Below are 26,260 nucleotides of genomic sequence, written 5' to 3' on the forward strand. Positions count from 1 at the left end.
ATAAAGGTTCCTGTTCTCTCTCTCTCTCTCTCCGTGTGGCTGTCTCTCGCCCAGAGGGGAAGGTGGAGGTGACTAAAGAGGGGATGAAGTTGTGCACGATGGGACCGGGCAAAGTGTTCGGAGAGCTGGCCATCCTCTACAACTGCACCAGGACGGCGACCGTCCGCAGTGAGTACACTGTGTGTTCACACTGCAGCATTAGAGCAGCGGTTCCCAACCTGGGGCTCGGGGCCCCCGCAGCCCCCACAAGATTGCTAACAGAAAACACATCATGCTTATTTTCTCCTGATCTTTGCTTTTATGTGAATTATTGGATAATCTTGCTTCTTTGTGACAAGTTGGTTCAACTCATCACATCTACTGTCGGCAGCAGCTGTTCCAACATGCGTCTGTAACTCCAGGACGACCTCCAGAGACAGAAAACACTTTACACGGATCCACGTTTTACCTGATTTCTACTGTCCCCGGGTCAGTCAGCCTCACCGCCAACAACCCTGCCAATGAAAATAACCAGGGCGCGGCAAGTTAACGTGTTACTATCAGCGGGGGTCAGTCTCTCTTCCAGTGATTCCTGCTGCGCAACGCGTACAAAAAGTTCAAGACAGTTCAATTTGGCGGCGGCGGGCGTTCAGCTGACTCTGACAGCGACACCTGCTGCTCAGAGGGAGCCTGTTCTGATGTTCTGATCGGGGCTCTGGACTCTGACTTGTTTTAACAAGCTAGATCAAAGGTCATGCCCTGGCTGCAGTGTAAAGAGAATACTGCTGGTGTGTTTAAAGTGTTTGCAAACCACGTTATTGCACTTTTGTGTATATAGCAGTACATTTAAATTAAAAGTGGCAACACATTACTTTAGAATTCATTATTCAATTTTGTGCAGAACAATGCGAATACTGTAAAACTTCAATTAATAGCCGAGTCCCAAACAGCCGCCTGCCCGTGTACTGGCCTGCTGTGGGAACACGTTCTGACAAATAAACGCAGGTCTCCATTAGACGCCTGGTCTGGGTTTTATACAAGTTCTTTGGATGTACAAAACCTCTTAAACCTCGCCTGGAATTAAAACCATCAGAGAAGCTCCTTTAAGGCTTCACCGTTAAGATCATTCGCAGCTGTTCTTTAAATGTAGCTGCAGGAATATTTGAGCTTCTGCAGGTTCATTCAGGACGCTCTGTGGGTGACGCACACACAGCTGGCACAGCCTCATTAATTATTAAAGTACTTCAGCACAGCACCAGGATCTAACACTAGTTCACCTTCTCTGCTTTTTGTTGCCATCAGCTCTCAGTGAGTGGATCTTACAGGCAGTACGACCCAAAAATTTATTTATAGACTGTAAATACAGATAAAAGTTTCTTCTTGGTACTTTTAAAGGTTAAAGTCCATGTTATTGCTGCAGTGAACCGTCTCTGGCCAGTAATCTGATGCACGCCGACCACGAGTGCTCACCGTTTAACAGACGCCACAGAGCAGCTGTAAACCGGCAGCGGGAGGTTTTTCCTCCGCTGAGATTCCCTTCAGTAAAAACCCGACGTGGAACCAAACTGATCCGAGTTCAGGAGACGAGAAGCCGACAGGGAGTGAGAGTCTGAACCAGAACATTTCAGAAAATCATCAACCGCAACTCCGACAGCAGCGCGCACGGGTGTGTGTGTGTGCACGTGCGTGCGTGTGTGTGTCTGTGTGTGTGTGTGCGTGCGTGTGTGTATGTGCGTGTGTGCACGTGCGTGTGTGTGTGTGTCTGTGTGTGTCTGTGTGTATGTGCGTGTGTGTGCACGTGCGTGCGTGTGTGTGTCTGTGTGTGTGTGTGTGTGTGTGTGTGTGCGTGTGTGTGCACGTGCGTGCGTGTGTGTCTGTGTGTGCGTGTCTGTGTGTGTGCGTGCGGGCGTGCATGTCTGTGTGAATGTGTGTGCATGTGCGTGCGTGTGTGTGTCTGTGTGTGCGTGCGTGTGTGTGCACGTGCGTGCGTGTGTGTGTGTGCGTGTGTGTGTGTCTGTGTGTGCGTGTGTGTGTGTATGTGCGTGCATGCGTGTCTGTGTGTATGTGCGTGTGCGCGTGCGTGTGTGTGTGCGTGTCTGTGTCTGTGTGTGCGTGTCTGTGTGTGCGTGTCTGTGTGTGCGTGTGTCTGTGTGTATGTGCGTGCGTGCGTGTGTGTGTGTGTGTGTGTGCGTGTGTGCGTGTGCGTGTGCGTGTGCGTGTGTGTGCGTGCGCGCGTGCAGATCTCAAACTTTTTGTCAGTGCTTCCTGGTAGAGTGCTCGTTAAGCAGTGGTTGCCAGGCAACACCATCCGGTCCAGCCAATGAGCCAAGTTTTTGGCAGCGGGGTCTCTTGGCAACAGCGCTGGGTTCGAGGGGATTCGTTTCCGTTTGCTTTTTTTTTGCTCGTTATCTTCACATTAACACACGAGCTTCAGCTGGAGTTTGACTTCAGCACGGAGCGGTCACGGCGTCACGGCGTCACGGCTTCACGGCTTCACGGCTGCCTTTCACTGTTCAGAAACAAAAAGGTCACGTTGCAGTCAAACTGACACCAGGTCCGCAGCTAAAAGGAAGTTTATTGTTTCTTAAATGATGAGCGGGTCTCATGAAAGCAAACTTATTATCTAAACGATGCAGATTTAAGGTGTCGGAGCAGAACAACTGCTGCACTGTTAAACCGGATGATTTATTGATAAACCAGCAGGACTTGTTTGTCTCTGAATTTAGTGAATGCTGTGTAGTTGTTACATTTCCTAATCAATAGTTATTGTCTTGAAGCTTCTCTTCTCCTTGAAACTACTGCTGAACTCGAGCCGGGCCGAGCCAGAGACACTATTTCAATATATATTTATCTACGAACGCCTCAGTCCTCCTCCCGTGCATGAAACAAGTGTCTCACAGTTGTTGCATTTAGATGTTAAATTTGGAACCGAGGGTCAGATTCAAAACCAAATCTTTAATTTTTGAAATGGTTTCAAGTTGGACCCTGTTGTAGATGCCCAATCCTACATAGGAAGCAGCATAGAGGGAGTCAACAAAATCGTTTTTCTGTGAGGCTGCAACCTGTTCACCAAGAAATAAACAGAGATTCGTTTCATTATAAAACAACGTGAAGCCCTTTAAAAGTTAAAAATGTTGCTGCACAGCAGCAGGTGTCTGTGTGTGATCATAAACCACCTGCTTCTTCCACCTCTGAACTCTCTGACCTTTGACCTTTACTGCACACGCCTGAGATTTCCTGATGTCTCACTAATGAACGCCGACCTGAAACCCGCCGCCGCAGCACGTTAAACTCGTCTCAGCCCGCAATACTTGCTGCTGCGTCTCCTTAGCAACAGACAGCAGGTCATAAAGCAGCTTTTGTGTTTTCCTCACAGATACACACAGAGTACTGCAGTACCTCAGCAGGCTCTGTAGTACTGTAAGTAGTTTATTTAGCTTTAATAATGTTGGAGTGTCGTTGATGTGGACTACATCCTGACGTGTGCAGCGAGCTCGCTTCATCAGCTAATCCCATTACATCCCCATTAAAGCTGCTCAGGGATTTTAATCCCACTCAGAGCTCGTATGTGATACTTCATCACCCCCACACCAGCTACAATACCTACTGTTTTTGAAACAATGAGACAACAGAAAACATTAAAGCCGTCGGGAGAGCGAGAAAAGCTCAGCAGATGGTCTGCAGGTCAGACACGTGTAGTCCAACTGTCTCCAACAGTAGCTGAATTAGCTGCTAGCTGTTAGAATCAGAAAGAGAGGCTTATTGCCAAGTAGTATTTTACAGGTACCAGGAATTTGCTCTGGTGATTAGACATAAACACACAGTTCACAAAAACAGATTTAATAAATATATAAATATGGAATCAACAAATAAAAAGACTTATCGAACTATGTGTAAAAGAAAAACAAAACAACATGGCAGTTACTTACATGTGCATTACTCTATTATATACACATATTTACAGTGATAATAAGGACTATGTGCAATTTGACAGTTTGTGCATTGATGTGCATGTGCAAACTTTTGCAGTATGGATTGTAAAGTGGGTGAAGGGGGGTTGGGAAGTGTCAGTAGGGGTCTCGTTAATCAGACCAGCTGCACATGGGAAGAAGGTAGCAGCTCCTGTTATCAGTGTAGCCACGGATGTACAGACAGCTCTCACTGGATGGATTACTGTTTGATTTTTTGACAGCCTTTATTGTCCCCTAGAGGCAACAGTAGTCAATACACATCATAAAACAAGCAAATAAATAGAAGACATAAATACATAAAAGATACAATAGATGTTATCAACATACAGTACATCTACCATGAGATCTAGAGCTCTGTGTCCGTCAGTCCTGTAGTAGAGTACATGTGCAACCAGGCCTAGAGTTTGTTTAAAAGCCCAACAGCTGGAACACATGATCTCAGATATCTGTTTGATTCGGCTCTCCTGGGGAAAGTGTTCGTCCTCCCTGATAGCAGAAGTCAAAACTCTGCAAGAAGAGGTTGTTGAGGATCCATCAGAATGATAAAAGATGAATAAGATATTTGCCTGTCAAACTCCTCAACTTTCCCAGGAAAAACCGTCTCTGATTTGGTGGCATCAAAAGTCAGTTTACCGTCCAGGATGTTGTCCAAGTACCTGTGCTGGCTTACTGTCTCTACGGCTCTACAGCTGATAAAGGTTCAGCGCCGTGTCGGGGAGGTTTCGGCATCTCTTTCGTCTTAGAGACAATAAGTTAAGAATGAGTCATGACACCATTTGAAGAAATAGTCCAGGACTGGTCTGTGGCAGGAGGCTGACAATCACTGAGTCATCTGCAAACTTGATTATGAACCTTGACTTGAACCGAGTCTGGCCGTCACTGGTGTAGAGCACAAATAATAAAGGCGACATGGCTGCAGACTCTGGTGCTCGTCCATGTGCAGCTTTTGATGCTCCCATGCCGCCCTTACAGAGAGACTTCAACAGTGGAGGGTTACCGGACTGGTTTACCTCGTATTTAGCCAAGTAATCCATCAGCAAAGCATCTCCTTCCACAGGAAGTAAAATGCCCTCACCTGGACACGGAAACGACAGATTCATTTATTTTAGGCGTTTTTCCAGGAAATAGTGGAAAATAGCTGCAGGTTTCCAACAGGTTGAGGAGTTCCCAGTAAGTGCGTGTCATACTTTTACTCTGCAACAGATACTTTTACTCTAGACAGATACTTTTACTCTGCAACAGATACTTTTACTCTGCAACAGATACTTTTACTCTAGACCAGATACTTTTACTCTGCAACAGATACTTTTACTCTAGACCAGATACTTTTACTCTGCAACAGATACTTTTACTCTAGAACAGATACTTTTACTCTAGAACAGATACTTTTACTCTGCAACAGATACTTTTACTCTGCAACAGATACTTTTACTCTGCAACAGATACTTTTACTCTAGACCAGATACTTTTACTCTGCAACAGATACTTTTACTCTAGAACAGATACTTTTACTCTGCAACAGATACTTTTACTCTAGACCAGATACTTTTACTCTGCAACAGATACTTTTACTCTAGAACAGATACTTTTACTCTGCAACAGATACTTTATTGTTTGTGTGTCTGAGTTCAGACTCACTCATGCTGAAGGAAGTTTGTACAAGTCTTCACATCTCCAAGGTAACTGCAGCCAACACACAGACAGACACAGATCCTTGTACTTCTATCTATGTGAGGACCAGCGTTGACATAATGCATTCCCTGGACCCTGACCCTAATCTTTACCCTCACAACTAAAAAGCCGCCCCTGACCTAAACCTAATTCTACCCTAACCCTAAAAGTAACCCCTGAAGATGTGAGGTCGAACAAAATGTCCTCTTGTTCCCGTCCTCACTGTGGAGGAAGTACAAGTATACACTCACACAATCACACACACACACCTAAAAGCTGCTTGCAAGACTTTATTTCCCAACGTTACTCCAACACGACAAACTCCTCTCCCTCGTTTCCACGGTCATCTTCCTGCAACAACTCTCCTCTCACAAGATACAGAGTGAGAACTGTCCTTGAGCGAGATTTCAGTTTCCTGTTAAAAACAAAGGGGGTCACCGTCGTAGGGATCCTTTTCATGATGCTGTCAGACTCCTGGCGTTAAAGTCTGAGCCTGTCGCTGGCAACAAGAAGCTCTTTTTGTGGATGCTATTTTGATGTAGGAATACGTAGCAGCAGGCTGAAGCAACTACTGCAGGATTCAGAACTTTCTGTACCTACAAGTCATTTCAACACCAACGTGTGAAAACAGGGACCAGGTTTAAAAATACCCTTCTGCAATTCTACTGCTGCTGGAAAATGTCCTAACATCTTTAATAGTGCTCAGGCATTTTTCATTTGTCTGTTCATCCTTTTGTTCTTTCTTTTGTCCTTCTCATTGGAGATTATCCCTACAGTTCCCTGGCACCTCCAGCATTTGCCTTGACTTAACTTTGGCCGGAACCAGAGGTGAAACAGCCACAGAACAGCTCACATGACCCTTCAACACATTCGCACTCCCAACTTGTCACACATAGACGCTTTGCCAAGACTCTTTCCAAGCGGGAAGCTTCCGGTCTGAGACGCGAAACCAATGCAGAAGTCCCTTAAACCAGCATTCTCTTTAACGGCCAGCAGGGGGCGACTCTTCTGGTTGCAAAAAGAAGTCCGGTTCCATTAGAAATAATGGTAAAATGTTTCTGCTTCTCAGCCGATTTATTCCCTCAGTAAACACTTTCCTGATGAGTTTATGGTCTCAGTCGCTAGTTTCAAGTCTTCTTCAACACAGCATGATGTTTATTTAGTAAATTATAAGGAAAGTATGCTTCAGGGCGGGATTCTCTATGATTGACAAGTCGTAACCATGGTGACCTGTCAATCAGGCTAGAGTGACTCGTCCCCACGGCACTGTGTAAATTTAACCAGCACCGTTGAACAAGCTTATTAGGCGTCGGCTGTTCACTTTCTCTGGTGAGTATGTTTAGTTTTGAGACTGTTGTTCACTAGTCAGAGTTATCAGCCCAGTTAAAACAGTTAAGTTGAATTACTGATGCACCATTGCTAAGCAAGCTAACAAGCTCATCAAACGGCCGTTAGCTCCACCGTCTCATCCAAATGTGGTCATTTCCGGGCACTTCAAGCTTCAAAACGGCAGTCCACAAACCACCAACCACCACCAACGGATGACTAGAGTCTATGACTCTTTCATGACGCTTTTTTGGACATGTAGGGCTCCGCGGTTAAGTTAGCAAGAATAAATATGCAATGTCTGGTTAAACTTTTTCAAAATAAAACCAGTTTGATTAGGTTTAGGAACCAACATTATTCACTTTGGTTTAAAGTAACTACTTTCTACCTACGTATCAATAAACATTCAATGTTGACTCTTTTTTTTCCCACACAAAAAAAAAGGTGCAATCTCTGGCCCTCCATTCACCCCAACCACCTCCTTACTCTGACTTTTTTTGTTAAATATCCTGCAGCTACCTTTAGCGTTCAGAAGGGACCGTGCAGCGCTTCCCCCAGTACGTTACAAACTGACGCCAAGGGCTCTGGCGTCCATATGTCACGACTTGGGGGTGAGAATGGGTTGGACTGTTCTGTGATCTTCCACCTCGGGGGTTAATGTTTACTTCAGTGGCCGTGGTTTGAAGAAATAAACATTGACTGCTGATAGGAAACAAGATGTCTGTGCTGTCACTTTGTAAGAGTTTTTGTGGTGCTGTAAAAATGTAATGCTACGGTTTAATTCACACGACCACCTGAGGTCACTGTCAGGAAACAGACGGCTCGTTCTGAAGTTTCTCTGGGGAGGACAGTCGTCACGTCTGTGGTTTCATCCAGAGGTCGTGAGGTCTAAAAGTGTCTCGGCTGTCTGAGCCACAGTCCCAGCTTCATAAAGACGATATTAAAAAGACTTTTCCAAGTGACAGAGTCCTCAGGAGAAATACCAGCAGAGTCCTGAATCCACATCAGACCTCCTCCTTAAAACCTTTTAAAGCAAAAACTGAATATAAACTTAAATTAATGTTTGGCCTGGAGCTTCATCTCGTTTGCTTTTTATTACCTGTCACATCTGCTGTGATAACAGATGAACAGTGTCTCCCCGCTGAAGGAAGATATGCTGTGGTTGTTCTCTGATTTCAGTCCCACACACCTCCAGTGTCCTCGGCTGTCTGGGGAATCGAACCTGCATCTCCCTGCCGTCATAACCAGTGATGTTAAAGCCAGCTGCACAGTGATTGGCCAGTTTAAACAGGAGCATCCCCTCAACGTTTTAACATGATAGATTCTCACTCTGCCACTTTAACAGCAGAAGTTTAAAAGTTTAGTTTGGTCAGTTCAAATAAGTATGGAAGTTTTTTAAGGGCATGCGGTCTCTTCTTGACTTCCTCCTTTTCTCTCATCAGCATTACTGCGACCACCGGCATGTTGTGAAGACTGACAAACAGGAGCACAGAGACTCTTTTAATGGACCTGTTATTTTGTTGTTGAAATGAAACTTGCCTCTGGAGAGTTTCCTCTGTCAGTCCTGTCAACACATTCTCACTCCTGACTCATCATATTTTGACGCTTGGTCCAAGGACCTTTGGCATCCGTTTTAGACATTTAAGGCTCCGCTGTCAAGTTAGCAACACTTAGCAACAATACATATGCAACGTCCAGTATAGTTAGCAACAATACATATGCAACGTCCAGTATAGTTAGCAAAAATAAATATGCAACGTCCGGTTAGAGTTTCAAAATAAAACGCTAGCATTTCGAAACATCGCCATTTTGAAACGGCATGTTCTTAAAGTAGCAATTTGGTTAGGTTTAGGAAACAAAACATACTTGGTTCGAGTGGCTTTTTATTGTGACCAGCATAAGGCCTTTTATTGTGGCCAGCCTAAGGCACACCTGTGCAATCCCCATGCTGTCTGATCAGCATCTTGATATGCCACACCTGTGAGGTGAATATTATTATCTCGGCAAAGGAGAAGTGCTCACTAACACAGATTCTAACAGTATTTGAGAGAAATAGGCCTTTTGTGTATGTAGAGAAAGTCTCAGATCTTTCAGTTCAGCTCAGGATGAATGGGGGCAAAAACACAAGTGTTGCTTTTAGAAGTTTGTTTAGTATGTATAGAAATTGTAAGTTGCTTTTGATAAAAGCATCAGCTAAATGATTAAAATGTAAATGAGAAAGACCCTAATGAACAGCCTGCAGTTAGTGCCACTGCCCGGTTCAAGCTATCACTGCACACACACAAGAAAATCTTAAATAAAAGTATTTTTTTGCAGGTCCCTGTGTATGTTTTTCATTATAGATCATTAGTTTGTGTGACTGCAGTGTTTCACTGTGGTTGTGTTTAGGTATAATTTTGATAGGAATTTCTGTAAATAAGCTCAATTAAAAGAAACAAAAAATCTGGATCTCACTAATCCCTAAACCCTGGTTTTGGCCCTGGTGCTGATGCACCGTTGTGTTCCCATGATTACCAAATGATTTGCATAAACATGTACACTGCTTATTATACGAACAGTTCCAGTTCAGCAGACAGATTTATTAATAAGACTAAAATTAAATATCTGACATCATAAAATGGTGTGGTTGGTCAGTTTAGTTTCACGCCACAAACAAACTGCAACAGAGTCGCTGTGGAAACAGACCGAGACGCCCCTTTTCGAACGGTCCTGGTCCAGTTGTTTAGTCCGCATCAGCCCGAATGATCCAAACAGGTTACAGGCGAACGCTTCCTGGGATCTTTTCCAGGTCTGATACCATAAAATTAAGAAACGCCAGTTGCTGGACTCTCTGTCTCAACATGAGAGTGTTTGACCTGCTGCTGGTTGGACGCAGCGGTCTACCCGTTTAACATGACACGTGCGTGTGTGCGTGCGTGCATGATGTTGCCATGACAACATCTGCACACTGTATGCACTCTCTCACACACACAGTAGCTCTATACTATTCATGTTTTCATCTGCTCTCTGCTTCTGACATGCAGATTAGAGAGAGAGAAACAAAAGTGCACAAACTCACACATGCATTAACATGGACACGTGCACGCAGCGCTATAGACACACCTACTGTATTAAGTAATCATGTACACACACACACACACGTACTGTTTAATAGTGATGTCCAGATCCTCTTTTCCTTCTACAGGAGATGCAACCACAGATTAACATTTAATGTGTGAAGCTGGTGGTAATAAATCTATTTGTTTTCTTAAACGTGTGTTTTTCAGCTCTGGTCCATGTGAAGCTGTGGGCGATTGACCGTCAGTGTTTCCAGACCATCATGATGAGAACTGGACTCATCAAACATGCTGAGTACATGGACTTCCTCAAGAGGTGACTGCTGCAATGCAACCAATAAAAACCCACGAGCAAGGCACCAACTGTCAGGGTTAGAGGTTCGATTCCCACAGAGATGATCACTGAGTCCCTAATCCAGATCTCACTCCCAGCAGATTTAAAGTCATAATCCTTCAGATTTCAAAACCAATCCTAGCTGACACTGGGCGAGAGGCGGGGTACACCCTGGACAGGTCGCCAGACCATCGCAGGGCAATTTAGAGTCACCAATTAACCTGTGTGTCTTTGGGCGGGATTTACCGTACCGTAGCACTACGTTCGAAAGGCACGTTGTGTTTGCTAATCCAAGTTTATCTTTATAAAAGGCTGATTGATCATTAGTAGTCATGGTCGCACAGCTTAAAAACTGTAATGCTGATTAAAGAAGCAGTAAAATCGGCCTCCTTCAGACAAGTTGAGTATCTGGAGCTTCAGCAGTTGTGGGTTAAATTACAGGCTCCAAACAACCAGAAACATAGAACTTTCTTCTGAAACTCATCATAAATAATAAAACTCTGTCTCTCTGCAGTGTTCCCACTTTCCAGGGTCTTCCAGAGGAGACTCTCAGTAAACTGGCTGACGTCATGGAGGAGGTGAGACTGTCAGCTACACCACCACACCCCTCTGTAGTGATTATCACGACAACCCGCTGCTTCTTCAGCAGGGTTAACAAGTGAAATCATCGGTAGACTCCGGTGGAACCGATTTAAGTTATTTTTGTCCTCTTCTTTGGTGGAGTCACACTGTGAATCCTCCTATCTGGCTTCTCTGTGCAGACTCATTATGAAGATGGAGAGTTCATCATCCGACAGGGAGCCAGAGGAGACACCTTCTTCATCATCAGCAAGGGAAAGGTAACGCTTCACTCATATTGATTACTGCATATTGATCAGCTGACTCATCCTGGTCGTCGGCTGATAACTGTTAATCACATCTCCTGTCAGGTGAACGTGACCCAGGAGGACTCAGCCAATCAGGAGCCAACACACCTCAGAGAGCTCACCAGGGGAGACTGGTTTGGAGAGAGAGCGCTACAGGGGTAAGATCATGTCACCTCTGACCCCGAGACCTGAACCCAACTTCTAAACCTGAACCTTACACTTCTGAATCTGAACCCTACACTTCTGAATCTGAACCCTACACTTCTAAACCTGAAGCTTACACTTCTAAACCTGAAGCTTACACTTCTAAACCTGAACCCAACTTCTAAACCTGAACCCTACACTTCTAAACCTGAACCCTACACTTCTGAATCTGAACCCTGCACTTCTAAACTTGAACCCTACACTTCTTAATCTGAACCCTGCACTTCTAAACCTGAACCCTACACTTCTAAACCTTAACCTTACACTTCTAAACCTGAACCCAATACTTCTGAATCTGAACCCTTAAGGCCTTTGCACACCAAGTCTATATTGTTGTATCTGAATCAGCTTTATTGCCATGTAGGTTTGACATATACATGCATGGAATTTGCTTTGGTATCTTGGTGCATAATAAAAAACATAGAAAATATAAAAAGGTAAAACAAGTACTGCAGGTGAAGAATAATACTGTTCTGTATGGTCAGGGGAGTGTGAGAGTCGGTGTCAGTGGAGGTCCTGGACCTTGTTGATGAGGCCAGCTGCAGATGGGAAGAAGTGTTCTTGTGGTGTGAGGTTTTGGTCGGAGGGGAGTATCTGAAACAGTTTGTGTTCAGGGTGGGAGGGGTAGAGGTCCTGGAGGCATAGTTGGGTGATAGATTGCAGCCAATCAGCTTCTCTGCAGAGCGAATGATGCGCTGCAGCCTGCCCTTGTCCCTGACAGTGGCAGCAGGGAACCAGATGGTGATGAAGGAGGTGAGGATGGACTCAATGATGGCGGTGTAGAAGTGCACCATCATTGTCTTTGGCAGGCTGAACTTCTTCAGCTGCCGCAGGAAGTACATCCTCTGCTGGGTCTTCTTGGTGAGGGAGGTGATGTTCAGCTCCCACTTGAGGTCCTGGGAGATGATGGTGCCCAGGAAGCGGAAGGAGTCCACAGTGGTGACTGGGGAGTCACACAGGATGATGGGGGGAGGGTGGGGCTGGGCTCTTCCTGAAGTCCACGACCATCTCCACTGTCTTCTGAGCGTTGAGCTCCAGACTGTTCTGGCCGCACCAGGTCACCAGATGGTCGATCTCCCACCTGTAGGCGGACTCGTCCCCACCTGAGATGAGCCCAATGAGGGTGGTGTCATCTGCAAACTTCAGGAGCTTGACAGACTGGTGACTGGAGGTGCAGCTGTTGGTGTACAATGAGAAGAGCAGAGGGGAAAGAAAGCAGCCCTGAGGGGATCCGGTGCTGATGGTCCTGGAATCAGAGACATGTTTTCCCAGCTTCATGTGCTGCTTCCTGTCCGTCAAGAAGTCTGTGATCCACCAGTCAGGCACGCTCAGCTAGGACAGCTTTTCCTGCAGCAGAGCTGGGATGATGATGTTGAAAGCAGAGCTGAAATCCACAAACAGGATCCTGGCGTAGGTTCCTGGGGAGTCCAGGTGCTGGAAGTGAAGGGCCATATTTACTGCATCTTCTGTGAGTGGGTCTGTAGTGGATTTTAGGTGGGACAACAGAAGGTGCTCAAAAGGGCGACGGGCCCTGTCGTCTTTGTTTTTCGTCTTTGATTTGAAGGAGACTTGCACATGGCATGTCTCCAGAGAGGTGTGCCTCAACAGAGCTTCAGGCAGAGCCCCCACAAAGCAACTGGGCCGGACTCCCGGTCTCCCCATCCACCCTGAAGCATTGTGCCGCTCAGCTGTTTTTGTTTTAACACCTCACTGGAGACATGCCATGTGCCAGCCTGCTTCAAAGCCTCCACCATCATCCCTGTCCCCCAAAAAAACAAACTGAACCAGCAGTTATTTTATGGTAGAAAAGTTATGTAATGATGCTCGGTCACTTGCTGCTAGCTATAAATCTAAAGTTGCTATTAGCAAACTTACTAGCTAACACACTTGGACATTGGTAACTTTGCTGTTAGTACTCCTGCGTCGGTTGCTAGCTTTGTTGGCTAGTTCGCCACTCAAGTTTCAAGCAACATTATGCTACTGCTGGTTGGAGAATGCTGCTGGTGTTGAGCCGAAGTCAGCAAGCAGGCAACGTAACCGGGATCAGCAGCCTCTATGGATGTAACGTTAGCTAACAGCAGAGACAGAGGACATTGAAGGAGAAATTTAAGAAGAGAAAAAAAGAGAGATGAACCAGAAGCTGCCGGACGTTGGTGAGAGGAACGACCAGTCTGACCTGGTAACAGCTGAACACCTTTAATGTCTCCATGCACGGTGGTCTGGCTGGACTCGTGAGGACAGGGATTGATTTGTTTCCCTGCTAAGCCGCTGTTACAGCTATATGTTTTAACACACGTCAGTTTGGTGCTTCCAGGCTTTTAGCACCCGTTACTCACATGTGCATGAGTGCTTCTTTTCAGTCAATTCTCCACAAAAGAATCAAAGTCTCATACATGTTTCCACCTGCTGCTATTTAAAACCTCAGGGGCGTCAGCCAGCACTGACCCACCATCATGCACAATCATGTTAAGCACACACACACAGTATTAGATGTTTTTGGGTCTGGTTTTCATAATACCATCTCTTCTCAAAAAGCACATGAACTGATATAACTTATATAAAGCTGCAGGACGTGAGGCACTGTGCGAGGTGACTGGGACAGGTGCACACAGGTGTCCTAAAACAACAGGAAGTGAGTAGTTTAGCTGCTCACCACCTTCAGCAGGTGGAGCTGCAGCTCATGGAGGGATGTTTAAGGTTCTTTAAAACCCTTACGAAGTCAGGAATTGCTGCATTTTGTGTCATACATCTCAAAGTCATCACTCAAATCTAAACAGAGACATGAAACATCGAGTATGACCGTTTCTGTGTGAACACATGATTAAAATACGCTGTTACGGTCGGCGGGGTTAGGTTCTATGTATTATGAATTGTGTGGGAGTTGCATTTCTTTAACGTCATCCCAGGGGGGATTACCTCGTGTCATGACTGTCTGTAGATACTGTTAACTTAGTTTTAATACACATTACATTATTCGTTCAGTAGTTGTGGGAACTAGGCTTGGGTTAGTATATTTGTTTTCCACATCTTTTATTTTCAGCACCAACCCTAGTTCTGATTATTTATTCTGACTGACATTATGGGTGGCTGTTACATGGTAGTTTGGTTTTGCAGGCAAGGTCATCACATGAAGATAGGGTTTTGATTTATGTTTTCTTTTTGGACTTCGTGGTTATTAAAGTGACAGAGGCCGGGCGGCTAGAAAGGTTCGGTTCTTTTGTTTGTTTGTTTGTTGATTTGGCACCACCGCCTGCCCTTCCCCCTGCCTCTCCTTTTCTTACCTCTTTTGTTTTCCCATGCGCTACATGTTGCTCGACCTTTAAAGAAATGTGTGTAACTAAGATGGAACTTGCCTGGTGATATGTTGCTTCCTTCATCCCTAGACAAAACACAAACCGACCAGCGGCCTTCAGACCTTTAATAAACTGCTTCATTTCCTGTGCTGAGATCTGGTGTTATTAAGAGCTGAGACGTGCCGACCGTCGACCTGAATAACTACAGGACACACAAACACACCTAGAGACACGCATTTAAAAAGGTGTGTTTGGGTGAGTTTGTCAGTGCAACATGTAACTAATCCCACTAATGGACAGATTTACATGAGGTGTTCATGGTCCACAGAGGGTGACCTTCTGACCTCTCCTCTAGCGCCACCAGCAGGACAACATTTTAGTCCAGGTTCCAGTTGAGAGATGTACAGTAAGGGGGTTTGTGTTTTAAGGACTGAAATCTTGGCTTTAACGCAACATTATGATTTGGCGCCTCTACTGTTTCAGATTGTAGTTCAGAGCTGTGGCAGATAAGGACAGCTGCACACCTGCTTTAGTTATGAGCACATTATGATCAAACAACAAATTAACATCAAGAAAGCAACATTACTGACTAGCCCAACAGAAAGAAGGCCGGCTCGCCGTCTGTCCTGCAGCCTATTATTTCACGTAGCTCTCCGTGTGATCATGTGATGATACTGTGGCTTGTTTACTGACCTCCTGCTGTCGTCACAGTTGCTGCTGCTGCTGCTGCTGCTGATTGGATTGAAGTATGTTTCAGTGTTTCCTCAGGGGGGAGCTCTTTTACTGTCACATCGTCAGGTGCATGAGGGCTCTCTGTGAGTCTGCATCTCTGCAGACTTTGCCTGAGTGAATTACCCACAGTTCATGGCGTTGTGATGTTAAATACGGGGTTGCAGGGGGAAGCCTGTGGGTAAACAAACATAGAAGGACCAACTGGTTTGCTAAAAATGATTGAACTGATTATTTGAAAATGACCTCTGGCCCACAGCTCATTTCAAGATCCTGGAACACGTTCAGATCAGACAGCCGGCCCCTTCAGAGCCTCGGCTGTGAAGTATTCGGAACTAGAATCAGAATCAGGCTTATTGTCAGGTACATTTTCACTTACGAGGAATTTGCCTTGGAATATACTGATGCTTAGCAGTACACATAAACATACAAATATAAATATAGAAAAGTAAAGACTAAAGATTACTTAATCTAATACTAATACAAAAAAGTAACAAATGTAAAATAAAAAGTCCCAAACCCACATTTGTTCAGATGTAGTCAAGGTACCGTGAAAAGTCACACAGTGCAGCGCTGCCCCATTAAACCATTTCGTGCCCTTGCAACCTCTCGCACTTAAGCACTTACCAGGTGACCTGAGCAGAGTCTGGGAGTGTTCAGGGTTCAGGGTTCAGGTCTTTAGAGAGGAGATTAGCAGAGTTTAGACCCTGACAGCGAGGGCGTTGGTGCAACGTGAGGACCGTTTTCTGAAGGAACAGTTTGGAGATGGATTTGATTTGTCTCATCCTCTCTTCTTGGCTGAGCTGGTGTGTTGACGAGTGTGGTTGGTCGTTCAATCCCCGGCTCCTGAGCCTTGAGGGACACCCAGAGTTGCTTGTGATGGCCATCTGCGTCTGTGCTTATGACCGGGTGAAGTGTTTACTTCTGCTGAGTTAGATAAGTTCTCAAATTATGTTTTTTAAAGAGAATCAGGAGCTAAATGTGTCCTCGCACGTTCAGAAGTGCAGACATGTGAGTAATCTGCGTGTGTTTGTGTGTGTGTCCACAGGGAGGATGTCAGGACAGCCAACGTCATCGCCGCCGAGGCCGTCACCTGCCTGGTCATCGACAGAGAGTAAGACTCTCACTCACACACACAGTCTTTATGTTTGCATTAGAACACTTCAGTTAAAGTAGGCAACGATGTAAAAAGTCCAATTAACAGAAGGTCACTGCAGCAGGAGAAGCTGCTGCTGCTCTCTGCTGGTCCGCTCAGCTCACTGCACCGTCACTGTGCTGTAATGTCATGTGATCCTTCAGTGCGTTGTCAAGAGAAAAGGGGGGCAACATGAAACCAGATGGATTCTGTAAAATACAGTTAAATATGGCATCGACAGGTCGAAGGTAACTAAGATTTACAAACACCAACAACAAAAGAGGTGAGTCTTTGCTCAGAGTTTTAACCTGATCTACCGGACTCCAAGAAAAGAAACGAAAAAGAAAAGATAAACCGTCTCTTACAAGGCCAGAACCAAAAAACATGGGCAAAGCGACAATAAATATGTTGTTATTATTATTGTTTAGAGAGATAAATGCTTTTTATTTTATTTGCAAAAAGTGTGTTTGATCTGTAATAATGTTCTGTTTTATTTACAGGCACTATTAATGAACTAGATTCTCTCACAGACAGTCTGTGTGCTGATTGGCTGACCTCTTTCTTCCTCCTCAGCTCATTCAAGCATCTGATTGGTGGATTAGACGACGTTTCAAATAAAGGATACGAAGACGCTGAAGCCAAAGCCAAGTAGGTTTAATGTACACATATGACACGTGTTCGATATTTACAGGTTATATACGTCCTTTCTCTTAATATCAGCTTCTCAGAACATATTTTCTTTTTGTCAGAACGAGCACATTCCTTCAGCAGCAGACTTTGTATTTACAGCTGCATCACAGAGGGAACATGGAAGCGACTGGGCGATTCATTCATCAGCAGAAAATGTATCTGCAAATATTTTCATAATCAAACTTTTACTGGAGGGAATGTTATCTGTGGGACCGTGAAGAGAGAGAGGAGATGTGGGGAGAGAGAGCTGGGGAATGACAGGAAGCAAACAGTCCGGCCAACGGGGGAATCAAACCGGGGACTCGCTGCTCAGCCATCAGGTCGACCCGATAATCCAACTTTTGAAGCAAACTTGTGAAACTTTTCTGTTTCCAGCTTCTCCAGCAGCTTTTCTTTGTCATAAACGACAGTAAACTGAGAACCTTCATGTTCTGGTCAAGTTAAAGGAACACACCAACGCTGAATCGAGCAAACAATCAGCCGGTTAATAGATGCTGACAAAACAGAAAACAATAGAGCCACGACAGACCGAACAGTGACGGTGGTGCTTCACCCGTCTGCAGGACCCTTCTACAGAAGTTAAGAGAAGCCTCCTCTGTGTGTTTGTGTGTGCGAGTGTTTACAGCAGCAACAGGACTCCTGTTACGTAACATTTGCTAATAATACCTGCTGCAGCCAGAGAGGTCGCAGCCAGGTCGCCCTGAAGGACGCTGGGGAGGACGGAGGAACATGAAGCAGAGAGCAGTTTGTCGTGTTGCAGTAACGTTAGGAAATAAAGTCTTGTAGCAGCTCCTCTACGAACACAACAAACTCCAACCCCTCGTTTCCACCGCCGTCGTCCTGCAAACTGAGGCTTCAGCATCGACTGCACAGATTCAAAACTTTCTGTACCTACGAGTCATTTCAACACCAACATGTGTTAAAATAGAGCCCAGGTATAAAAATACAGATATCACCCTTTAACATTAAGCCTTCATGAATCACTCCTGGCAGTGTTTAACAGTTTAAAAACGTTTTACTCATCAAAAAATCTAAATCATGTCAAATGAAGTTTCCCTCACTGTGGGAATGGATTCAAGTTAAATGCAGTCTGATGTTCTTAATCTGTAGCTGAAGCCTCCGAGTCCTGCAGGGGTCCATGTTTTGCTTTTTGACACTTCAGCAGGGTGAAGGTTGGCGGGACAGCTCTAACAGTTCGACGCTTTCTCACTATTACAAACTATTTTTAGAGTGTTTGTGTGTTGGAGCGTCCTGACCGAACAGCAGCCACTGTTTCTGCAGAAATCGGATCCCACAGTTTCCGGGAAATAGTCCAGTCCCTGTTTGGAGAACCACACACACACAGATAAGTCTGTTGGGATTACTTTGGCAGGAGTCCATATGTTATTTTGACCTGACATATTGGAGGTTTGCTCCACAGAAAAACTAACCACATGTCATGTTATATGCTGAAAGAGTGCCAACATGAAACTAATTTGAGGGTATAACTGTTGAGGCTGAGAGCAGCTGAGCTAAAATCAAACAATGCTAGCTAACACAGCTGCTGAATGTTAAATGATGCGCGAGATTTTAAAGCTCTAAACACAACTTAGAGATCTTATCAGCTTCTAAAGCAGTTGTGTTGTGCAGGGTTCTGGTCCTGGTCCTTACTATTTTCAGATACCATGCTGATGTATTTGTTTTTGTCCACACACCGCCAAACAGATCTTCTGGTAGCTCTCTCGCAGGTTCTCCCTCATAAACAACCGAACAGGAAGTTACACAACGAGCCCTCCGACCTGAACGATGAAGTAGGTCGTCCAACAACACATGAGCGTTTCCTGCACCAGTCCAGCAACAAGCAGCCAGACCTGATCTACGTGATGGAAGTCAGTAACGTTCTTTAACCTAAACCTTTAACTAAAAACTTACGTGGTTTCACACGGGACTCCGGGGTTTGACCCATCCTGCCTTGGTAGGCGGACTTTCTCGCAGTGTATAATTTTTCACCCGTCATCCTTCTTTGCTGCCGTTGCACGGCAACAAGAGGACGCCACCACAACAAACATGAACGTGGGTTGTAATAATGTGGTTGTACAAACGGGCTATATGGGCGTTTTTCTGGTGAGGACAGTCTCCAGTTACAAGCTGATGCTTCATGGTGAGGCGTGTTTGTGTCACCTGATGAAGCTGAGTCCAGTGTTCGCTCTGTGTTAGCTCTGTGTTTGGTCTCCACCAGTTCCTGAGGGAAACATCTGGCTCTTTAGCTGCTAAATGCTGCACTATGTTCACCAGCTGCTAACGTAAGCTGATGTAGTCCGGAGTTGTACCTGCTAGCATGGATTTAATACTAAATCTAACTATTGATAAATGTTTTACAGAGAAATCCTTTCACAATAGAAGGTCCTAATGTTTCCAAAACTTAGTTAAATAAATCCATAAGGTCTTTTTTATGTTGATGAGAAACATAATCTCGCTGGCATTACGTTTCTCTCAGAAAACTTTCAAAAGTGTAGAGTATAAAAACACAATTTCCAGGAGACGGGTTGGCCCTTTACATTCTGGACCGGTCTGATTTGGATCTTGGACTGGGTTTGGTATTTGTAAAGTTGAGCTTCTGGCCTTTACCGGACACCAGACGGTCCTGCTGTGAAAACTCAACTGATGACACAGCAGATGCTGTTCACCTCAGCTTTACATTTCACAGAACTTAAAACTAAAACGAATGACTTGAAACATTTTAACACCTACAGATCCTGATATGTTCACAGCCAACCAAGGAAACTCTTAACATCCTGGTGAACCTCTGGAAGGTTCTGTGTCCTCTGCTTTGGAGGTCGGGACAGTCTGTCCTGCAATCTATCTGTCACTACGTTTACTGGGTGAACCTCCGAGTAATGTTTCCACGTGCTAAAAATACCAGCAGCAGCAGCGTCCTGCCCTGCGGTCGTCCTCTCAGCTTGGCATTACACCCAGCAGGACTCAGCCGGAGCAGACGAACCTTTCAGAACTTCTCTGTTTCAGTTTGAGCGTGCTCAGTTGGACTTTTTCCAAGTCAGGCACCCACAAACTTCCACACAAACAAAGACAGAATCAGAACAGAACATTCTCCAAAATCCATCAAGACTACAGAGAAGTTTGGTGAGGCCGTCTGATCTGGATTGTGACGGCGTCCCGCTCGGCTCAGGACCAGCCTCGTTTGTAATTTTACTGCACACAGAGCTGGAGGATCTGGCCACCTCACCGCACCACCGGTTCCACCAGGCCAGAACCTCGTATGGGTACCGCCACCGCCGCCCCTGCCACCGCCGCCCCTACCCTCGCCATGTAAACTGGAGATGGAGCTCTTCCTTTGAAACGGCTCTCTTACAGACTCTCTGCCGAACGTTCTCATGAGGACCAGTCTGGGTCTGATGCTGAAGAGTTTGTTTGCACTTTTGCACTTTGGTTTCTGACCAAGAGACTTTGTTCCAAATTTTGAGGGACTGGACGACTTGATTGATGTTTTTATCTGCAGAACAAAGAACTAGACCGCCGAGATCAGCTGTAGACTTTCAGTTATTTGTTTCTGCAGCAGTTTTGTCCTACACGACTGCTCAGAGTTCTGTTCCCGTATTCCTACATTATATTCTTTGCCGATAAAGCAGACAAGAGACCGCCGAAGCCGAGAAAAGAAAAGCAGTTTTCCAGCTCTCGTACTCGTGGACTAAACAAAGTTTGGAGATGAGAGAGTTGCTTCCCGTCCCGGCGAGGCAGCAGAGAGAGCGGATCACCAGCCTCCCTGCTCCTACGTCCTCCTCCTCCTTCCCCATCACCTCCTTCTCCATTCAAACCTCCAAGAAATTCCCGTTCTTCCACGTGGTCAAATGCTGCAGGTAGAGTACGACGGGAGGGGGGCCGTCGCCTGTGTTTCCTTCTGTAGGAAGGTTGGGTGGGTTTAATGTTGAGATACCGGCTCTGCTGCTCGATCTAAATGTGCTTCACCTTCGAAATGTTTACAGTGTCCCTGTGGTTTTTATTTCCAGATACGAGGCGGAGAACGCCTTCTTCTCCAGTCTGAAGCTGGACGACTTCAACATCATCGACACGCTGGGAGTGGGCGGCTTCGGACGCGTCGAGCTGGTACGATCTGATTACTTTATACAATATCAGGTCACAGACCGTTAGATTACACCAACAGGCCTTTAGTTACTGCTACGTTACAAATCAGTGTTAATGTGGTTAAACACTCTGAGCGTCCATGTTGTGGATTACTGTGAAACCAGTTTCAGGTGCGTCTGCAGCCAGTTGGATGTTTCTGGTTTACTCTCCAGAAACAGTGTGTGTGTGTGTGTGTGTGTGTGTGTGTGTGTGTGTGTGTGTGTGTGTGGGCTGTAAAGTATCAGTGCTGGTAACTGGAAACCCGTCCTCATGTGATTCTGACCGCAGAGGCTGACCAGGGCTCTTAAAGGGTTCCCCCTGGTTCTGTCAGGAAGCACAATAAACCAGAGAACCACACAGTGTGTATCTCTTCTTTCATGCTGTAACTCAGCTATTAAACCTCTTTAACCAGTTTATCGTGTCTTAACGAGCTTCCTTCGTCTCGGCTGCAGCTGATTGGTTTTTATTGGCTTTGTGAGGCTGTATTAATCCCCGCCGTGTGTTAAGGTGTGAGATGGATGGAAAAAGAAGAGAAGGGTGGGATGTGGTGCATTGCAGATCTGGGGGTCTGGTTTCTGTGCCGCGGGAGGCGGGGTGTCAGGGTACTGAAGGTTGGAGGGGAAGCCCTGCAGAGGGTCTGCCCAAAAACAGGAAGGAATCCCCGCTCAGGGTCTCCCATCATCCCCCTGGAGGTATTTTAGGCAATTAGTCAGAGTGTAACTCTGCCCAAAGGAAAAACCTGACCCCTGACCTGCAGACTGGCTGACCACGAACATGCAGATATTTTCCATCAGAGCAGCGACATTCCTCATCTCTCTTATTTTTGGACAGCTGGATACGATAACAACGAGATCTTTACATTTCATCACAGGAACCTGGTTGTGGTTTAGTTTCTGGTCCTCTGCAGCTCACTTTACATCTTCTGTATAAACACCAAATTTAAAAATGACACGTAGTCGTATCATCACTGTGAGGAAGTGACCCCATAAAACCACACCGTGCCAAGTTCAGTTTTTGTAAACAATCCAGGTTTGACCTGTTGATCAGGGAGCTTTACGGGAGCTGGAAGCTGGATTGTGTTTCCTTCAGAGAGAGCCAGGCTAGCGGTTTCCCCCCGCTTTCAGTCTTTATGCTAAGCTACGCTAACCAGCTGCTGGGTAGCTCCAAATTTAGCGTACAAACATGAGAGTGGAATCCAGTGGCGTCCAGAAATAGAGGATTGCATCATGCTGTATTAACGTCACAGTGTGTGTGTTTAACCACAGACCGTTTTCAGCTGACCAGTAAACACCGTGAATATTTCCAAATGTTTTCAGCTGGATGACGATGTATTTTGGGGGTTTTGAGAGTAACGATGTAACATATAATTACCTCGTTAACATGCGGTTATTTAAAGTAGATGTAAGGGTGGGAAAACAGTCCATCTCCTAAATACTTTGGAAACGTCGTCCACCAGGATTTTAAAAAGTTAAATCACTCTGCTGTTCTTCTGTTATGATCAGCACAACACTGAATCCCTGTTGTTGTATTGTGAACCTCCTTTGTTTAGTCGTTTTATTATTATTATCCTACGGCTCAGAGGAAGAGGAGGCATCAGGCTGAGACGGTCACTGCTGGTTTGAGTGACAGGAAGGAAAGCAGAGGAATGACTGGATGTTCTTCTTCAGGTGCAGCTGAAGAACGAGGAGGCGAAGACGTTCGCCATGAAGATCCTGAAGAAGCGTCACATCGTCGACACGAGACAACAGGAACACATCCGCTCGGAGAAACACATCATGACCGAGGCGCACTCCGACTTCATCGTCAGGTCAGTAGAACCATCATCATAACTGAAGCTATTTTATATTGAACTCATTGATTTTCTGTCTCAGAATTAAACATTATTAGCAGCTGGGGAAAAAAGTGAACATTATCTTTTGTGTTTTGACGTAAGTTATAATAAAAAATGTTTTATTATAACTTACGTCATTCATGAAGTTTGACAAAACCTCTGATCTCAAGCTCCACCCTTCATTTCTCAGTTTGCTCACACGACCTAAACACGGCATTAACGTAGACTATTTATAGCTGTACATCATTTCAAATGGTAAAAAATAAACTTTCATGAAGTTTAAAAGTAAGTTTACAAATCCAGAGAAAGTCAGCAGTGTTGGTTCCAATCTGGCAGATTAACAAAATAAAACCATCAAACAGGTTCTGTCTCAGGTCCTGATGCAGCTTTACTGTTTGTGTTCAGGTTGTACCGGACGTTTAAAGACAGTAAATATCTGTACATGCTGATGGAGGCCTGTCTGGGAGGAGAGCTGTGGACGATACTGAGGGACAGGTACACATCTCACACAGATCAATCCACTGCCGGGATGTTTCCTAAAGACCAGAATGAATATCAGAGAAGGAAAGAGTTCAGGTCGGTCACTTTCTGACGCTTAAATAAATGGAAATGTTTAGTTTTTGACCAGAAGAGTAAATTTATCGATTAGTCGAAAAACGACAGAAGACATTTTGATAATTGGTTGATCATTTAAACTCACATTTTCTCTGGCGTCAGCTGCTCAGGTGTCTCAGGTTGTGAACATCTCTGTTTCGGACACAACGAGACATCTGAAGACGTCACTTCAGATTCAACATACACGAATCAGCAGATTAAAACAGTTATTTTAGCAGCAGTCAGTGTTTGCCGACATGGTGGATAACAGAAGGTAAAAAATTTAGTTCGACAAACGTGAAACCTAAAGGGGTAAAAACAGAAGTCCGGCCGAGGGCCAGAAACACCTCTGAGATCTTAAACTCTGTATTTCAGGGGTTCGTTTGAAGATGCGACCACCAGGTTCTACACGGCCTGTGTGGTCGAAGCGTTCGCCTACCTGCACGCCAAAGGCATCATTTACAGAGACCTGAAACCTGAAAACCTCATACTGGACAGCCGGGGATACGCCAAGCTGGTAATTCCACACTCCCTCATAACATACATGTTATATATTTACATGTCCAACAAGTACGGGAAGCAACACGATGGGGCCTTTAGATGATAACTTAATATGTCAGTAGCAGTACATAACCAGCTTCACGGGTAGGATATACTGTACCATACAGTTGGCAGTCAGACGTCACAACAACAGACATTGGCAGTTGGCCGTTAAACATTGCCATGCAGTCTCAGTTTGATGATGGCGATGGATCCTGGTCCTCCCAACCTGTACCATGTTCAAGTTTGCTGTGTGGTGAACACACAGTAGTTGCACCTGGCATACTCTGCTTGGGACCATAATTTACTAAATGAACATCATGCTGTGTTGAAGAAGACTTGAAACTAGCGACTGAGACCAGAAACTCATCAGGAAAATGTTTACTGAGGGAATAAATCAGCTGAGAAGCAGAAACATTTTCTCTCTCTCTTACAGTACATTAACATTTGTTCATTTAGCTGACGCTTTTACCCAATGCGACTTACAGTTGCTATATAAATCAGAGGTCGCACGCCTCTGGAGCTGCTAGGGCTTAAGTGTCTTGCTCAGGGACACATTGGTGGAGGTGTCACAGTGGGAATCAATCAAACCTGGGTCTCTAACACCAAGTGCATGTGTCCTATCCACTGTACCATCGCCACCCCACACAGTCACACTTCTTTCTGCAGCCAGTGGAGTCGCCCCCACTCAAACGTCGCTCTTCACAAGTGACGTCTGCTGGCCTCACTTGGCCTCACTTTTCAGAGCCGGAGGTTCCTGCTTCATAGGGAGCCTGTTCAAGACAAGGCCTCAGGATATGAATCAGGACCCCTGAAGGCCCCTATCATGTCAGCTGATCGCTTCAGTATTTTACATTACAGTTATATTCTAAACTAAAAGTAGCTGACGATGTTGGAGTCAGTACCGTAGTTCATCCTCAGGAGGGCGAGCTTGAGTGGCAGTGACCAATGACAGTTTTACATGATCAAAACGAAGAACAATAAAAAGAAAGTGAATGTGTTCAATTAATTTTGTCTTTTCCAGGTGGACTTTGGTTTCGCCAAGAAGATCGGCGTTTGCAAGAAGACGTGGACGTTCTGCGGGACGCCGGAGTACGTCGCTCCAGAGATCATCCTCAACAAGGGTCATGATGTCTCAGCAGACTACTGGTCTCTGGGCATCCTGATGTACGAGCTGCTGACCGGCAGGTGAGGACACAAACGGGAGGGACAGAGTTCAGTAGAGTCAAACGGCTGTTGTTCAGCGTCCTGAAGCGTCTCTGTTTGTCTCCAGTCCCCCGTTCTCAGGTCCAGATCCAATGAAAACCTACAACATCATCCTGAGAGGCATCGACATGATCGAGTTCCCCAAGAAGATCACCAAGAACGCCGCTAACCTTATCAAGAAGCTCTGCAGGTAGGAGGCGCCGTGTGCCCGGGCAACTCAGATGAACTCATTGTTTTCATCTCCAAAATAAATATGTGAACCGTTTGTGTCTCCAGAGATAATCCCTCCGAGAGACTGGGAAACCTGAAGAACGGAGTCAAAGACATCCAGAAGCACAAGTGCGTGAGTTGGGAGGAAGCTGACTTTCAGTTTGGTTTAAATACAAGATGAAACTAACGTGTTTCTCTCCGTGTTCAGGTGGTTTGAAGGTTTTAACTGGGACGGGCTGAGGAAAGGAACTCTGACTCCGCCCATCACACCTGACGTGAGTTGAAATAAACTCTAGATTCTTTCCTCTAAGACAACAAACTCATGTTAGACTGATGAAGGCACTGTTAATGTACGGAAACACACCAAGCCAACCAGGTGATGTGGAGTAACCGTCGCCACTGTATGTTCAACCGATCAGCCGTAACATCGTGACCACTGACAGGTGAAGTGAATCTGGTTATCATGTCACCGGTCATGCATCAGGCAGCAGGTGAACATTGTGTCC

General features: G+C 45.4%; 1 protein-coding gene across 5 annotated transcripts in view; it reads left to right on the plus strand.

Moving 5' to 3' along the window:
- The window catches only part of LOC119915867 (cGMP-dependent protein kinase 1-like), a 59,900-nt gene that overhangs the window by 30,245 nt on the left and 3,395 nt on the right, over positions 1-26,260 (plus strand). For 3 of the 5 annotated variants that reach the window (XM_038735660.1, XM_038735659.1, XM_038735658.1), the window contains 15 exons: positions 55-168; positions 10,214-10,319; positions 10,852-10,915; positions 11,099-11,176; positions 11,267-11,361; positions 16,478-16,543; positions 17,138-17,212; positions 21,259-21,355; positions 23,041-23,180; positions 23,610-23,699; positions 24,174-24,315; positions 25,363-25,526; positions 25,612-25,734; positions 25,821-25,883; positions 25,963-26,029. In XM_038735660.1, coding sequence (XP_038591588.1) covers positions 55-168; positions 10,214-10,319; positions 10,852-10,915; positions 11,099-11,176; positions 11,267-11,361; positions 16,478-16,543; positions 17,138-17,212; positions 21,259-21,355; positions 23,041-23,180; positions 23,610-23,699; positions 24,174-24,315; positions 25,363-25,526; positions 25,612-25,734; positions 25,821-25,883; positions 25,963-26,029 — 1,484 coding nt within the window. Of the gene's footprint in view, positions 1-54; positions 169-6,445; positions 6,669-10,213; positions 10,320-10,851; positions 10,916-11,098; positions 11,177-11,266; positions 11,362-16,477; positions 16,544-17,137; positions 17,213-19,178; positions 21,109-21,258; positions 21,356-23,040; positions 23,181-23,609; positions 23,700-24,173; positions 24,316-25,362; positions 25,527-25,611; positions 25,735-25,820; positions 25,884-25,962; positions 26,030-26,260 lie in introns of those variants that run through there. The other 2 variants (XM_038735661.1, XM_038735662.1) reach the window with 2 other exon arrangements.

This window comes from Micropterus salmoides, unplaced genomic scaffold (assembly GCF_014851395.1).
Source record: "Micropterus salmoides isolate LMB-PRFRI ecotype aquatic unplaced genomic scaffold, ASM1485139v1 Ms_hic_scaffold_21, whole genome shotgun sequence".
NCBI classification, from domain to species: domain Eukaryota; kingdom Metazoa; phylum Chordata; class Actinopteri; order Centrarchiformes; family Centrarchidae; genus Micropterus; species Micropterus salmoides.